General features: G+C 53.3%; 1 protein-coding gene across 1 annotated transcript; it reads left to right on the forward strand.

Annotated features, from left to right (window-relative positions):
* The first annotated feature begins 10,174 nt into the window (after nucleotides 1-10,174).
* On the forward strand, nucleotides 10,175-11,087 carry NPBWR2 (neuropeptides B and W receptor 2). The gene is given in 2 exon segments (XM_049870054.1): nucleotides 10,175-10,261; nucleotides 10,263-11,087. Coding segments are annotated over 2 exon segments (912 nt in total).
* The last annotated feature ends 4,333 nt before the right edge of the window (nucleotides 11,088-15,420 follow it).

Here is a 15,420-nt window from a genome sequence, read left to right on the forward strand (position 1 = left end):
CATACCCCCCCTCCAGGACGTCTATACTGAGGTGTGTCTGCACAGCAGCGCATCTACACACATGTGTACCAGCACACATGCACACATCTGGAGCCTAGCACCACCGGTGACCCTTCCATGGCGATTTGTGGATGATGACAAAGCATCCATGGGACAAAGTTGCTCAGTCTCTGCCTAGGATATCCTGCAGAATCATCCGAAAGACATGTGGTCACCCTTCACAGCCAAGCCCCTGGGCTGACCTCCATGGGAAGGCCCAGAGCTCCACCTGTCCCACACGCACACCCGGACACACCTCACCCGTGTGCACACACATGCACACACCACATGCACGCCACACATATACACCTGCATGTGTACTGCACACACATGCACGCCATCCGTGCGCAAATGTGGTGTCTTGGTTATCTAGTGCTGCTGAAATACCACAAGTGGTTGCTTTAGCAAAGAGAAGTTTATTTCCTCACAGTAGACTATAAGTCCATATTCAGGGTGTCAGCTCCATGGGAAGGCTTTCTCTCTCTGTTGGTTCTTGAGGGAGATCTTTGCCATCAATCTTCCCCTGGACTAGGAGATTCTCCACCCAGGAACCCTGGGTCCAAAGGACACACTCTGCTCCAGACACTGCTTTCTTGGTGGTATGAGGTCCCCCATCTTTCTGCTCGCTCCTGTCTTTTTTTATCCCAAAAGAAGCCAGCTCAAAACACAGTCCAATCCTGTACATTGAGTGCTGCCTCATCAACACAACTGGCACCCATCCACCCTCATTAACATCATAGAGGCAGGATTTACAACACATAGGAAAATCACATCAGATGACAAAATGGTGGACAATCACAGAATACTGGGAATCTTGACCCAGCCAAAATGATACACACATTTTTGGGGGGACAAAATTCAATCCATGACATGTGGACACACCATGCATGTGCAGATATACATGAGTGTATCTACACAGGCATCACACACCTGTGGGTGCATGTGCACACATACACCCATGGATACACCACATGTGTGCACACAGATGCACGTGTGTACCCATGCATTCTGTGTGCATACTACACAAGGCCCCTCCACACATGTGCTCTCTCAGAACTCATGGCCCACAGCAGAGATGACCTCTTCATGGGGAGGCACGGAAGTGTCAGCTCCTCAAGGCCCTATCCCTTGAGCCCCCACCCACCCGCAAGTGGCAGCCTCAGCCCAGCCTCCCCACTCCTCAAGGAAAAGCCCAGACTCGTTGCTGTCCCACAGCCTGCCTCTCTCCAGGGCCTCTCCTCCCTGACACTTCCCTGGCAGTTGTGGCTCCTCAAAGACTCCAGGAACCTTTAAGAGGCTGAAAGGAAACAAGCCCTTGGGAGTAACTTATATTCATCAAGACCTCACAAGAGCCTTAGGAGAAGCCCAGGCCCAGGCTGCAGTGGCACAGGCCTCCTCCTCCTCAAGGAGTGGATGAAGGGAGATTCCACACCCACATTTTCCAGAGCTGCACACTTTCCTCATGCCAAAGGCAAACTACTCTTCCTAAGACTTCCAGCCACCACGGGCTTTCTAGAGGCAAAACCTACATCTCACCTGTGACAGCCTCAGTTGTCTGGTTTTGCAGGGAAGGATTATTGGGGAAGGATGTCCTAAAATGACCAGCTGTCAGCAAACGGGGGACTCTACAGAGGTGTCCTGAACTCATGGGACAACAAATTTTCACAACCCCAATGGGGGAGCCACAGCTCCATGCAAAGATGAAGCCCCAAAACACCACACATCACTGTGAGTGGTCATCAAGGGTGGCTCCACACCCCATCATGCCCTCCATCCTGTAGAGGCTGTGTGCTCCACAAAGGACCATCTGTTCTGTTCACCACTGACACCTCCCAGTGCCCAGCACAGAGCCCAGTGTGCATGGGAACTCAATAAATATGCTAAATAAATGGGTGCAAGTGTGACCGGGTGGATGGATGAATGAGAAGATAGATGAATGGGAAGATAGATGGAAGCATGTGTGGGTGGAAGGGTGGGTGTATAGGCAGATGTATAGATGGATGGGTGGGTGAATGAGTGAGTGCAAGGTGAATGGATGGATGGATGGATGGATGGATGGATGGATGGATGGATGGATGGATGGATGGATGGATGGATGGATGGATGGATGGATGGATGGGTGGGTGGAAGGATAGATGGATGGAAGGATGAATGAATAGCACTTCCCAGCGTCTAGGGCGTGGCGACACACCATTGTGTCACTTTATCCTCACAACAGCAGGTCTTGTTTTCCCCATTGTACATCACAAAATTGAGGCTTAAAGTAATGAAGTGATTTGTTCGAGGTCACACAGCTGGCAATTGTCAGACCTGAGACTCCATCTCAGGTATCCCAACATCAGACCCCACCATCTCTCTGTCCCCCAGGATGCTAGCATCCATAATCCCCCTCCAAATCACGCTCCTCCATGTTCATTTGGTCACCAAGCCCTGCCTACCAAACCCCTCTCTTATGGCCAGGTTAGATGAAGCCCCAAAACACCACGCATCACTGTGAGTGGTCACCAAAGATGGCTCTACACCCCACCATGCCCTCCATCCTTGTAGAGACTGTGTGCTCCACGAGGGACCATCTGTTCTGTTCACCAGTGACACTTCCTGGTGCCCAGCACAGGGCCCAATGCACACGGGCACTCAATAAATACGCTAAATAAATGGATGGAGTGTGACTGAGTGGATGGATGGATGAGAAGATAGATGAATGGGAAGATAGATGGAAGCATGTGTGGGTGGAAGGGTGGGTGTATAGACAGATGTATAGATGGTCTACCTGTCTCATCTTCTATTTCCCCAACCAACTTCCATCCAGCAGCCAGAACGATTGTTTCAAAGTGCAAACGTGGCAATGTCACTTCACTGTCTAGAGTCCTCTGTGGCAACAACTGCCCATAGGATAAAGTCCAGTATGCCCATCATGGTTTGCCTCACTTCATGGTTTCCCTGACCTCAAGTTTTCCCTCCCTCCCTAATTTCAGCCACGCTGAGTGTCATGAAATGAATCATGTCCCTCAAAAGTATGTGTCAACTTGGCTAGGCCATGATTCCCAGTATTGTGTGGTTGCCCATTTTGTGACCTGATGTGACTATCCTATGCATTGTAAATCCTAACCTCTATCAAGTTAATGAGGCAGGAATAAAGGCAGTTATGTTAATGAGGCAGGACACAATCTGAAGGTTTAGGTAGTATCTTGAGTCAATCTCTTTTGAAATATAAAAGAGAGAAGCAAGCAGAGAGGTGGGGTACCTCACAGAACTAAGAAAGAAGTGCCAGGAACACAGCGTATCCTTTGGACCCAGGGTCCCCGCATTGACAAGCTCCCAGACCAGGGGAAGATTAATGACAAGGACCTTCCCCTAGAGCCAACAGAGAAAGACTTTCCCTAGAGCTGGGACCTGAATTCGGACTTCTAGCCTCCTAAACTGTGAGAGAATAAATTTGTTTATTAAAGCCATCTATTTGTGGTATTTCTGTTACAGCAGAACTAGATAACTAAAGGACTGGCATTGCATTCATCATCAAAAAGAACTTTTCAAGATCTATCCTGAAATATAATGTAGTCAGTGACAGGATAATATCCCTACGTCTACATGGAAGACTAGTTAATACGACTGTTATTCAAATTTACACACCAACCACTAAGACCAAAGATGAAGAAATTGGAGATTTTTACCAACTTCTGCAGTCTGAAATTGATTGAACATACAATCAGGATGCGTTGATAATTACTGGTGATTTTAATGCGAAAGCTGGAAATAAAGAAGAGGGATCCATAGTTGAAAAATATGGCCTTAGTGATAGAAACCATGCCAGAGATCACATGATAGAATTTTGCAAGACCAAAGACTCCTTCATTGCAAGTACCTTTTTTCAACAACATAAACGGCAACTATACACGTGGAACTTGCTAGATGGAATACACAGGAATCAAATCGAAAACATCTGTAGAAAGAGATGATGGGAAAGCTCAGTATCATCAGTCAGAACAAGGCCAGGGGCCAACTGCAAAACAGGCCATCAATTGCTCATATGCAAGTTCAAGTTGAAGCTGAAGAAAATTAGAACAAGTCCACAAGAGCCAAAATACGACCTTGAGTACACCCTACCTGAATTTAGAGACCATCTAAAGAATAGATTTGACGTGTTGAACACTAATGACCCAAGATCAGACAAGTTGTGCAAGGACATCATACATGAAGAAAGCGATGGGTCATTAAAAAGACAGGAAAGAAAGAAAAGGCCAAAACAGATGTCAAAAGAGACTCTGAAATGCACTTGAACGTCAACTAGCTAAAGCAAAAGGAAGAAATAATGAAGTAAAAGAGCCGAACAGAAGGTTTCAGAGGCAGCTCAGGAAGACAAAGTGAAGCATCACAATGCCACGTCCAAAACGCTGGAGTTAGCAGACCGAAAGGGAAGAACACGCCCGGTGATTCTCGAGCTGAAAGAACTGAAGAAAAAATTTTAGCCTCGAGGAGCAATATTGAAGGATTCTATATTAAATGACACAGGACGCATCAAAAGAAGATGGAAGGAATACACAGTTACTATTTTTTTTATACCAAAAAGACTTGGTCAGCATTCAACCATTTCAGGAGGTGGCATATGATTAGGGACCGATGGTCCTGAAGGAAGAGGTCCAAGCTGCTCTGAACAAAAAACAAGGCTCCAGGAGTTGATGGAATACCAACTGAGATGTTTCAACCAACAGATGCAGCGCCGGAAGTGCTCACTCATCTATGCCAAGAAATTTGGAAGACAGCTACCTGGCCAATGAACTGGAAGAGATCCATATCTATGCCTATTCCAGATAAAGTGATCCAACCAAATGTGGAAATCAGCAAACAATATCATTAATATCACACGCAAGCAAAATTTTGCTAAAGATCATTCAAAAGAGGCCACAGCAGTACATCAACAAGGAATTGCCAGAAATTCAAGCCAGATTTAGAAGAGGACATGGAACCAGGGATATCATTGCTGATGTCAGATGGATCCTGGTTGAAAGCAGAGAATACCAGAAGGATTTTTACCTGTGTTTTATTGACTATGCAAAGGCATTTGACTGTGTGGATCATAACCAATTATGGATACCATTGTGAAGAATAGGAATTCCAGAACACTTAACTGTGCTCATGAGGAACCTGTACGTAGATCTAGAGGGAGTCATTCAAACAGAACAGGAAAGGTGTGTGTCAGGGTTGTATCTTTTCACCATACTTATTCAATCTGTATGCTGAGCAAATAATCTGAGAAGTTATACTGTATGAAGAAGAATAGGGCATCAAGACTGGAGGAAGGCTCATTAACAACCTGCTTTATGCAGATGACACAACCTTGCTTGCTGAAAGTGAAGAGGACTTGGAGCACTTATGAATATCAAAGGCTATAATACAGCCTTCAGTATGGATTACACATCAACGTAAAGAAAACAAAAATCCTCACAACTGGACCAATAAGCAACATCATGATAAACAGAGAAAAGATTAAAGTTTTCCAGGATTTCATTTTACTTGAATCCACAATCAACACCCATGGAAGCACCAGCCAAGAAACCAAAGGATGCATTGAACTGGGCAAACCTGCTGCAAAAGACTTCTTTAAAGTGTTAAAAAGCAAAGATGTCACCATGAAGACTAAGATGCACCTGACCCAAGCCACAGCGTTTTCAATCACCTCATATGCATGCCCAAAAGCTGGACAATGAATAAGGAAGACTGAAGAAGAATCGACATCTTTTAATTATGGTGTTGGCAAAGAATATTGAATATACCATGGACTGCCAAAAGAATGAACAAATCTGTCTTGGAGGAAATACAGCCAGAATGCTCCTTAGAAGCAAGGATAGCGAGACTAGTCTCACACACTTTGGACATGTTATCAGGCAGGATCAGTGCCTGGAGAAGGACAGCATGCTTGGTAGAGGGTCAGTGAAAAAGAGGAAGGCCCTCAAGGAAAAGGACTGACACAGTGGCTGTAACAATGGGCTCAAGCACAACAACGACTGTGAGGATGGTGCAGGGCTGGGCAGTGTTTCCTCCTGTCTTACATAGGGTCACTATGAGTTGGAACCAACTCAATGGCACCTAAAAAACAACAACAGATAACTAAGACACTGAGCCACTCACAATGCCTCTCAGCAGACAGGCTGTCCAGCATGATTCCTCTTGTCGTCCCTCCTCTTCTTCCCCAGCTAACAGATGTGGCCTTCTGCAGAAGCTCTCCTTATGTGTGTCTGGGACTCCCAAGACCAGATGGAGCTCCTGATGGCAGGGGCTGACTTGTCCCCCCCCCAAGCTCACCAATGTGTGACAGACAAGCTATCTGCAGCCCAAACCTGAAGTCACTTGAGTGGCAACATCCAGCCCACATCTGCATGGCCATACAACCTCAGCAGGGATGTGGTTGCTATGACAACCCCAAAACACCAGAAACCCAGCTAACTCTGTGTGTGTGTATGTGTATCTATGCATGTATCTGTGTGTGCACATGTATCTGTGCATGCATGTAGGTGAGTCTGCATGTGTGTGACATGTGTACACATTTGTGTTCTATGTGTATGAATGTATGTGTGTGTGTGCGTGTGTGTGTATGCATGTATGTGTGTGTGTCTGTGTGAAGACCTGAGTCACTGCACCCTTTGATGCCTCCAGGCTGTTCTTTATGTAATAAACAGGCAGGAACAGAAAGGGCCTAGGCTGAGGCTGCAGGGGGCCCCAGCTGCAGGCCCTCGCCCATTACAGGTAATGCAAATGGTCCTGCCGCCTTTGGCAGTGATTAGGACTGGCCACTGGGGGTCACAGTTGAGCTGCTCACCATCTCTCACATCCTCCTGTCCCGTCACAGCTCCAGCCACAGGCGTCCATCTGAACTGCCCAACCCAGGTGCAGAGGGATTGTGGGCCAGGGGGCGGGGGGTGCTGCAGACAGGCTTCTTCTGGCACCACACACCAAGCCCCTCCTTGTTTGCAGTGCCTCAACCTAATCTTCCTACCTCTGAGGCAGGAAAGTTATTATGATTTTACAAATGAGGAAACGGAGGCTCTAAGAGGTTAAGAAACTCACTGTCTGTCATACTTGCACCGTGACACACCTGTGCCACAACGCACCTGGACACGCCACACCCGTGCATCGACTCAAAGTCGCTTGAGTGGTGACATCATGACCATATCTGCATGGCCATCCAACCTCAGCAGCGATGTGGTTGCTATGACAACTCCCAAACACCAGAAACCCAGCTAACCCCATGTGTCTGCATGTGTATCTATGCATGCATCTGTGTGTGCACATGTGTTTGTGTCTGTGTGTGCATGCATATAGGTGTGTGTCTGTGTGTGTGCACATGTGTACATGTTTGTGTTCTATATGTGTGAATGTGTGTGTGTGTGTGTGCATGTATGTGTGTGTATCTGTGTGAAGACCTGAGACACTGCACACTCAGGGACAGCAGGAAGGTGGATGCCACTCCCAGATGGAATAGCTATCCTACTAGAGCCTACCAGTGGGGCTGCTCACAAGTCTCAGGCTCCTGGGCAGTGTCTGCTGGATGGGGCTCCCTCGCTGCCTCAGGCGACAGGGTCTCTGGCTTCTCTTCCAGGTCCCTGCAACCTGCAAGACCCCACGCACATGCACAAATGCACGCTCACTGCCACGCAGCTTCACTGCTGCTCTCTGCCCCCCCCCACATCCTGGAGACCCCCCAGTCAGAGGCCTCCCCTCTCCAGCCCCACCTTCAGTGTCACAGCTCCCACCCACACACACAGCCGCATCCACACAGCAAGGCCACCTTCTGCAAACAGAGATCATGTCCACATGGAAACAATGCCAACCTCGAGAGCAAAGCTGCCTTCCTGAGGGGCGGGGGAGCAGAGGCCACAACCCCCCCAGCCTGCCTCGTGCTCCCAGGACAGACATGCTGCCAAGAGACAGGATGGGGCTCCGGGTCCCCAACTGCAGCCCCCCAGCACCACCCCTCCCATCCCCCCTGGGGTGGAAGGAGGGGACGCAGGACAGGCCTAGGTGGGGCCAGGCACTGGCAAGGGTGAAGGGGAACCCAGCTCAGAGTCTGCCTCGAGGAAGCCTGGGGAACAGTGGAGAAGGTGGATGTCTTTGTTCTGAGGAGGTCCTGGTGCCTTTGATCCAGGCTGCTCCCCTCCTGGGGTTCAGACCCAGGAATCATGCTGCGAAAGGCTCCTACACCCACAGGTCTCAGGGGAATGCCCTATACTGGCCCCAGGGCAGACGGGGCACCAGCACAGCTCAGGACCAGGAGCCCACCCATCCCACCCCTAGGGAAGCCAGAATCGGGCAGGCATTGAGCCCCACCCCACCAGGGTGAGGAGGCATGGCCCTCCCCATTCACTCACTCCTAGCCCAAATCTGCCCACATCTGCCCGGCTGCTCCTCCTGCATGTCTCTGCCTCCATGGGCTGGGGGCCACCCAACCCTTCCCATGTACCACAAACACCCCATCACAAAATTCAGACCCAGATGCAGTGGAAAGGTCACCAACACAAGCTGAGCTCCCTCAGTGTCATCCACCCCCACAAACTCATGGGGTCTCACTTTCAGAGCATTTCCCCCCAGCATGCCTCACAGCCCCCCATGACCTCGGGCCCACCCTTCCCGACCTGAAGGGCAATGTGCAAATACCCCAGCCCCCATTGTGCAGAGTGACCTGATCAACATCAGGCCCCCCTCACTGCCACTGCCCATAGTCCCTCCTAAGATCCCCCAAATAAATTGCTGGCTGGGACTCTGACTGGGGTTTGCTCCTGAGGGACCCGAATAAGGTCCTCAGAGGGGAACGAGAGCAGCCAGGCTGTGTGCACACCCCCACAGTGGGTTAAATGGACCTTGGCTGGGCAGTGAGCCCACCTGCCTTGCAGAGCAGCTGTCCTAAGGCAGATTCCAGCTGCTGCCCCCCAGCACAGATGCTGTATGTGCCAGAAGAGGGGGACAGGGCCACAGAGAGTGGGGTTATGGGGGGAACAGGGAAAGGGGGCCCATTTGGGGGGAGTGGGAGAGGAGGCTCATCTGGACATGTGGGTACGCACACGTACATGCTCGCACACACCAACAGGCACACGTGTACACACGAACATGCACTGCACATATCCATGCACACACATGCAAACGGACATGCACACGCATACACAGGAGCAGGCACAAGACCTTCCAAGATATAGATAAGGGTGCCTCCAGAGACAACCAACACAGTGACCCACTGATACACCCCCACTGTTGCCCGTGACTGCGCAACACGTACCAACACCACAAGCTGGGGAGTTCTGGGGGGCACCTGCACCCAGTGCAGCCACCTAGGGACCTGTGAGGCCCGCCTACCTCCCAAGCAGTGTCAACCAAGCAGATAGCTTTCCTCTCTCTCTCTGGCCCTCCCTCCCTTGCAGAGCATCAGTGCTGGGCGAGAGCTTAGGCTGAGGCAGCCAAGGAGTGCTGAGCAGATCCTAGCAGGTAGGGTAGGCTGCACCCACTGAGGCCATCAACTTTCTGTCTCCACGGCACTAGACAGGTCAGTGGGGAGGAGAGCCAGCAGAGCGAGCAGGGACTTCAAGGTGGCTGGTGTGGGCATGGGCCCTGGCCTCTGGAGGAAGAAACTCTAGATTTGAGGGGACTGGGGACCCGCCTGAGGAGTCTTTTCGAAGGGGCCTCCTTGACTTAGATTGTGTACGGGGAGCTGGGGAGCTGGAGGCAGATCCAAGTCCCACCCAAGTGGGCGGTCAGCTGCTGCCTGTCATCCCGGGGGGGCGTGGGGAAGGGGACTGACAAGCCATGAGCACTGCCCAGTGGAGGCTGAGGGGCCCCATGCACCCCCTAGGGCTGCAGCACAGGAGTGGGCAGAGAGACCCAATGTGTCCTCAGCCAGAGAATTGAAAGCTGGCTGCTGCTCTAGGCTGACACCCACGCCCCAGCATTTCTGGCTCTTTCTTCCTCAGAATGCAGCCCAAGGAGGCCCCCATCCAGGCCCCCCGACTCAGAGGTACCTTCTGCTGCCCAGGGTAGGGATCATGAACACTTCCACCTCATCATGCAGGACACCGGACACCCAGACTCCAGCAGCCGAGGACTGGGCCCCCAAGACCACAGAGGCTCATCCTTCCTTCCCTCCAAAAGGGCCATGGGCGCAGATCTCTCGTCAGACAACAATACTGCCCCCGAGCCACTGCCCTCCTTGCACGTTGTCCTGCCGGGGGTTATACTAGGTCACTTGTGTCATGGGGCTGGCTGGCAACATGGCTGTTGTCTGGGTGATCCTGAGGGCACCCAGAAAGATGATGACTAACCTGTTCCTGCTGCACCTGGCAGTTGCCGACCTCTTTGCGCTGGTGCTGCCAGTCAGTGTGGCTGAGCACCTGATTCAGCACTGGCCCTTTGGGGACCTGCTCTGAAAAGTACTGCTGGTCGCCAACCACTACAACATCTTCTGCAGAGTCTACTTCCTGGCCGCTGGGACCCTGGACAGCTACCTGACTTTTCAGGCATCTGCACCCCCACCCCATGCACCCTGGCTCTCCCTCCACCCGGCACAGCTTGCCAGTCTGGGTGTCTGGCTGGTGGTCTCCCCCATGGTGCTGACCTTTCTCGCCTTTGCAGGTGTCTACAACAATGAGCTGCAGGTCCACAACTGTGGGCTAAGCTTCCCAAGGCCTGAGCAGGCCTGGCTGCAGACGAGCAGAGTCTACACCCAGGTGCTGGGCACCACCTGCGCGCTCTACACAGGGCTACTGCTCAGGCTGCTGACCACACGGCTTTGCCCCACCACCTAGGCACTGGGCCAGGCCAGGAGTAAGGCAACTGGGCTGATCCTGGCCGTACTGGCGACATGCCTGTTTTGCTGGACGCCCTTCCACCTGGCCTCTGTCGTGGCCCTGGCCATGGACCTACCACCGAAGCCGCTGGTCATCACTGCCTCCTATGTTATCACCAGCCTCAGCTACGTCAGCTCATGCCTCAACCCCTTCCTCTATGCCTTCCCGGACAGCCACTTCCACAAGAACTTCCACACCCTGTGCCAGGACCCCCGGGCCTGACCCACTCTGCCTCCCGCGTCCTCCCTCCCTCCCCCTCAGCCCAGGAGAGGCTGTCTGCTGGGGGCATCTGCCTGTCAGGTGCCCCACGCTCCCCTCCCCGTTTCCTCCACAAGGACAGATGAAGCCCATGGAAACGCTCAGCCTCACCTGCCCGTCTGTCTGACCCCAGCAGAAGGTCCTGAGCCTGCATAGCCACAGACAGAAGCCCCTGCACAGACACCCAAACACACCGACTATGCAGGTGACACCTTCACTGGGGACACAGGAGTCCTGGCAAGGTGGGAGAGAGGAAAGGACCTGAGCTGTGACCTTGTCTGGGGCACACCTGCTCCACGAAGGACCCCTGATCCTCCCAAGACAGCATTGGGAGGTAACAACGGGGTGGACACTTCAGGGCACAAGGCCAGATGTGGCTGCAAAGGCCAAGGAAGGTATTCTCTAGGCAGAAACTCAGGTGATGTTCTCTCAGGAGGCTTGTGCCACCCCCCCCGCCCCCTCACACCCTACCATAGGCCATATCCCTTCATGCCTCCTGCTAGCTCCTCATGCCCCCTCACCCCGCCAGCATGGCCAATACCACCTCGTGCCCCTTCACGTGCCACTCTCCCCCCATCTCCTCTAGTCCAGCTCAAGCACCCTAAATGTCACCTCATTCTGCCATCTTCCCTGGCAACACTGTGTCAGCCACCCACTGCTGTGTAACAAAGCATGGAGCAGCTTAAAGCCACAAACAGTCCTTATCTCACAGCTTCTGAGGGTCAGGAATTCAAGAGCGGCTCAGCTGGGTGGTTCTGGCTCAGGGTCTCCCATGAGGTTTCGTTCAGGATGTTGACAGAGGCTGTGCTTACCTGAAGGCTGGAATGGGACTAGAGGAGCCTAAGATGCTCACTCACGTGGAGGTTGTCGGCTGGAGGCCTCAGGGCTGGCACATGGTCTCTCCACGGGATGCTGGAGTGTCCTTCCGACATGGTGGCCAACTCCCCAGAGTCAGGAGGAAGCTGCAAGGCCTTCTATCACCCAGCTTCTGAAGTCACTGTCCCTTCTGCCACATTCCATTCATTAAAGTGAGGCAGTAAGTAAGCACACATCCGACGGCTGCAGACCTTTTTATTATTATTATTATTATTGTGATGAAATATATATAACAAGATATGTGCCATTTCAATAATTTCTATGTGAACAATTCAGGGACAGCTGTAGACATTTTTTAAACCGCCCCACACACCCTACCTCCCCCTGGGTAGAACTAGTTGTTCCTAGGTCTGCTTCCTCACAGCCTGAAGTCACACCTCCCAGAGCAGCACAGCCTCCGCACTCACTGCTTTGGGACACTAGTCCCTGTGCCCCAGAGCTGCTTGAGGGAGAAAGAGGCTCCATCTGCACTTCTCAGAGATGCCGGCATGGGTGGGAAGTGTGAATGAACAGAGAAGCAGGGAGGCACAGGGTGGGCTGTGAGAAGCGGAGTGGGGAAACACCTGCAGCCAAGAAGACCGCTCAGTAGCAATGGGTCTAGGGACTCCCTCCCTGGAGGCTAGGATCTCCCAGCCACCCCAGTTTGCCCTCCAGCTCCATCAGAGAAGTTGCTGACCATGGCTAGTCAATCAGTGTTTGGCTAGCGAATGACTGTGTTTCCTCTGAAGACCCCAGACTCTCCACTTGGCTCCCACCCCGACCCATATCTCAGCATGAGGGCCATGAGATCTTCCTTTCACCTTTATGTTGTTTTACCAGGCATGCTGTGGTGGGGCCAAGGCAGTCCAGGCACCATTCTAACACCCAGAGACTACCCCTGCATCCGAGGGGAGGGGCACTCAGGTCCTAGCAAGCTACCGGGGACTGGGGGCCGTGGGCCAGCCAAGAGGAGAGCAGAGGTGAGCTTTCACAGGATCCCACTTAGGTTTTCACCGGGCCACCAGAGCAATGCCCACCTGGGGACACTAGTTGTCCCCCAGCCCCCACCGTGAACTTTCTGGGGGGGGGACATGGGGGAGGGTGTAACGCCGAGCCGCCACCGATTCCACTGTGGCTTCGTGCCTTGGGTTCCTGGACTAGGGGAAAGTCAGACCCCCTCTTCTAGGCCCCCAGACTCTCCTCCTCTCCCCAGCCCACACCCAGCAGGGCCACCACAGCCCCTCAGACAAGCTCAGCAGGGGTTTCTGTGGGGCCACAGCACCCCCTGGTGGCCATAGTCCAAAGCCACAGGTGAGCCCAGAGCCCCCAGACCCCTGATCACTCCCAATGCCCCTGGACCCACCTGCCAACACCCTGAACTTTCTCACGGCCTGGGCCTTCCCCTACGACTCCACTAGGAAGGTTCTGATGTTCCCTTTGGCTGATGAGGATACCGAGGCTCAGAGAAGCCTTGGTCAAGGCAAAAGTGGGCACAGGTGAAAGCCGGGGGGGAGGGGGTAGAGGTGAGCCAACTTGGGGAGGGGGATGGGGGCAAAGGTGGGGGCAGAGGGAGGGAGAAGTGGGCAGAGGTGGGGTGGGGGGAGAGGTGGGCAAAGGTGGGGACAGAGGGAAGCAGAGGTGGGGCACAGGTGGGGACAGAGGGATGGAGAATTGGGCAGAGGTGGGGATGGGGGTAAGAAGTGGGCAGAAGTGGAAATAGGGCAGCAGGGGAGAGGAACAGGTGGGCACAGGTTGGGGAGAGGCAGGTACTGCCATGCCTGTGTAGGGAGACTTGGTCCCACCTGAGACATGCCCCTGACGGTGCCTGACTGGCACTAAGGGCACAGAGCAGGTGCCTGGAAGGTGGGAGGGAGGAGAGGCAGTCGGGGCCAGAGGCTGGGGCTCCTTCAGGATTCTCCTCACAGCACCAGCCTGAGACCCCAGGGTGCTCCACTGGACCCTCCTCCCTCCCTGGCCACTCATGATCTGGCCACTTGGAAGCCTGACCGGGACACTCAGATGACCACTGTGGGGGCTGAGGGCTGGTTAGCAGCTCCAAGGAGGCCACACTCCAGCCCCTCCACTGGGCTCGCTCAGGTACCCTCCCTGCTGCCCTGTGGCAATCCCTCCCACACCCTCCCTCGATGCTAAGTTGTTGTTTTAACAGTAGCTTCTTCATCCTCACGTTGGCCATCATCCAGCAGCCTTGGACCCACCCAGCACACCCCCTGATGGCCCCACAAAGTCTCTCTCTGGCCCATGGGTTCACACGGTAGCCAGGACACCAGCTCGGCATTCCACCAAACCCCTCCTCTGATCAGCTTAAGGACGGAGTAAAGGGGACCTGCCGAGATGAGTAGTGTGAAGAGAAGCCCTGGCCCACATGGGGGAACCTCCACCCAAGGGCCCAGAGGTAAGCAGTGTAGGAGTCAGCTGTTCAGGGTGAAGCCCTTCGTGCTGAAACAAAGGAAATAGCAGCTACCACACCACCACCAACTCATGACACTCCTACCTGGGGACCCTCCAGCCGTGGGCAGAGCCTGGAAGGAGGAACAGAGCAGGAGGGGGAACAAAGCTGCCTGGGCCTGCAGTTGCCTCCCACCCATGAGGTGACCCCAGGACATCACCCCCTTGCCCCAGCAGACGCCAGGAACACCTGGGGCAAACATGGCAGTCATAAGCAGTTGTTTATTAAGACCCTCCCTCACTACCCCTGGAGACAGATTCGGCGCTGGCCACATAAACAGAAGGTGATGTTATCGCATGCATAAATACATAAGGTACACTGTTACTTAGCAGAAATTCACAACTCTCCTGCCCCCTCCCCCCGCCAGGATGACCATGTCAAGCTCGGTGGTGGGGGCACAGTGAGAGCTTCCTGTCCTTTGCAGGTGCCAAAGCCACCTGGCTGAAGTTTGCATCTCAGCCCCAGGTGAAGGTGGGGCACAGGAGTCTTTTCAGCATTGCAGCTGTCTCAACAGTTCATCTGAAGAAAGTCACCCACTTGTAGCCTGTTTGCAGATCAGAGAGGGGATACTCTGGATGACCACAGCCAGGTGTTTCTGAGGTCCCACAGTTGGGTGATCCTTGTAACTTGGCTCAAGCAGGCCGGCCAACCTCTTCCTTCCCCTCCCCACCCCCCAGGGCCAGCTCCTCCAGCTTGGCCCTGTTAACACTGTTTGGGCAGTAGGAGCTTGGGGCCTTGGCCCAGAGACGGCCTGGAGGCCAGTCAGCCTCTTCTAGAACAACCACAGGCCAGTAGGGGCCTGCCACCCTCCCAAGGCCATGCTGAGGCCCAGAAGTCCTGAAGTCCACAGCTTCTGTCCCAGGCTCTTGGGGCAGGGAATCACAGGGCAGAGACAGCTGGGAGCCCTGGCCCTGCAAACATGCACAGCATGTGGGGGAGTGGAGCTATATAAGCTGGAGGCACACCTCCAGTGTG

Source organism: Elephas maximus, chromosome 25, assembly GCF_024166365.1.
Source record: "Elephas maximus indicus isolate mEleMax1 chromosome 25, mEleMax1 primary haplotype, whole genome shotgun sequence".
NCBI lineage: Eukaryota > Metazoa > Chordata > Mammalia > Proboscidea > Elephantidae > Elephas > Elephas maximus.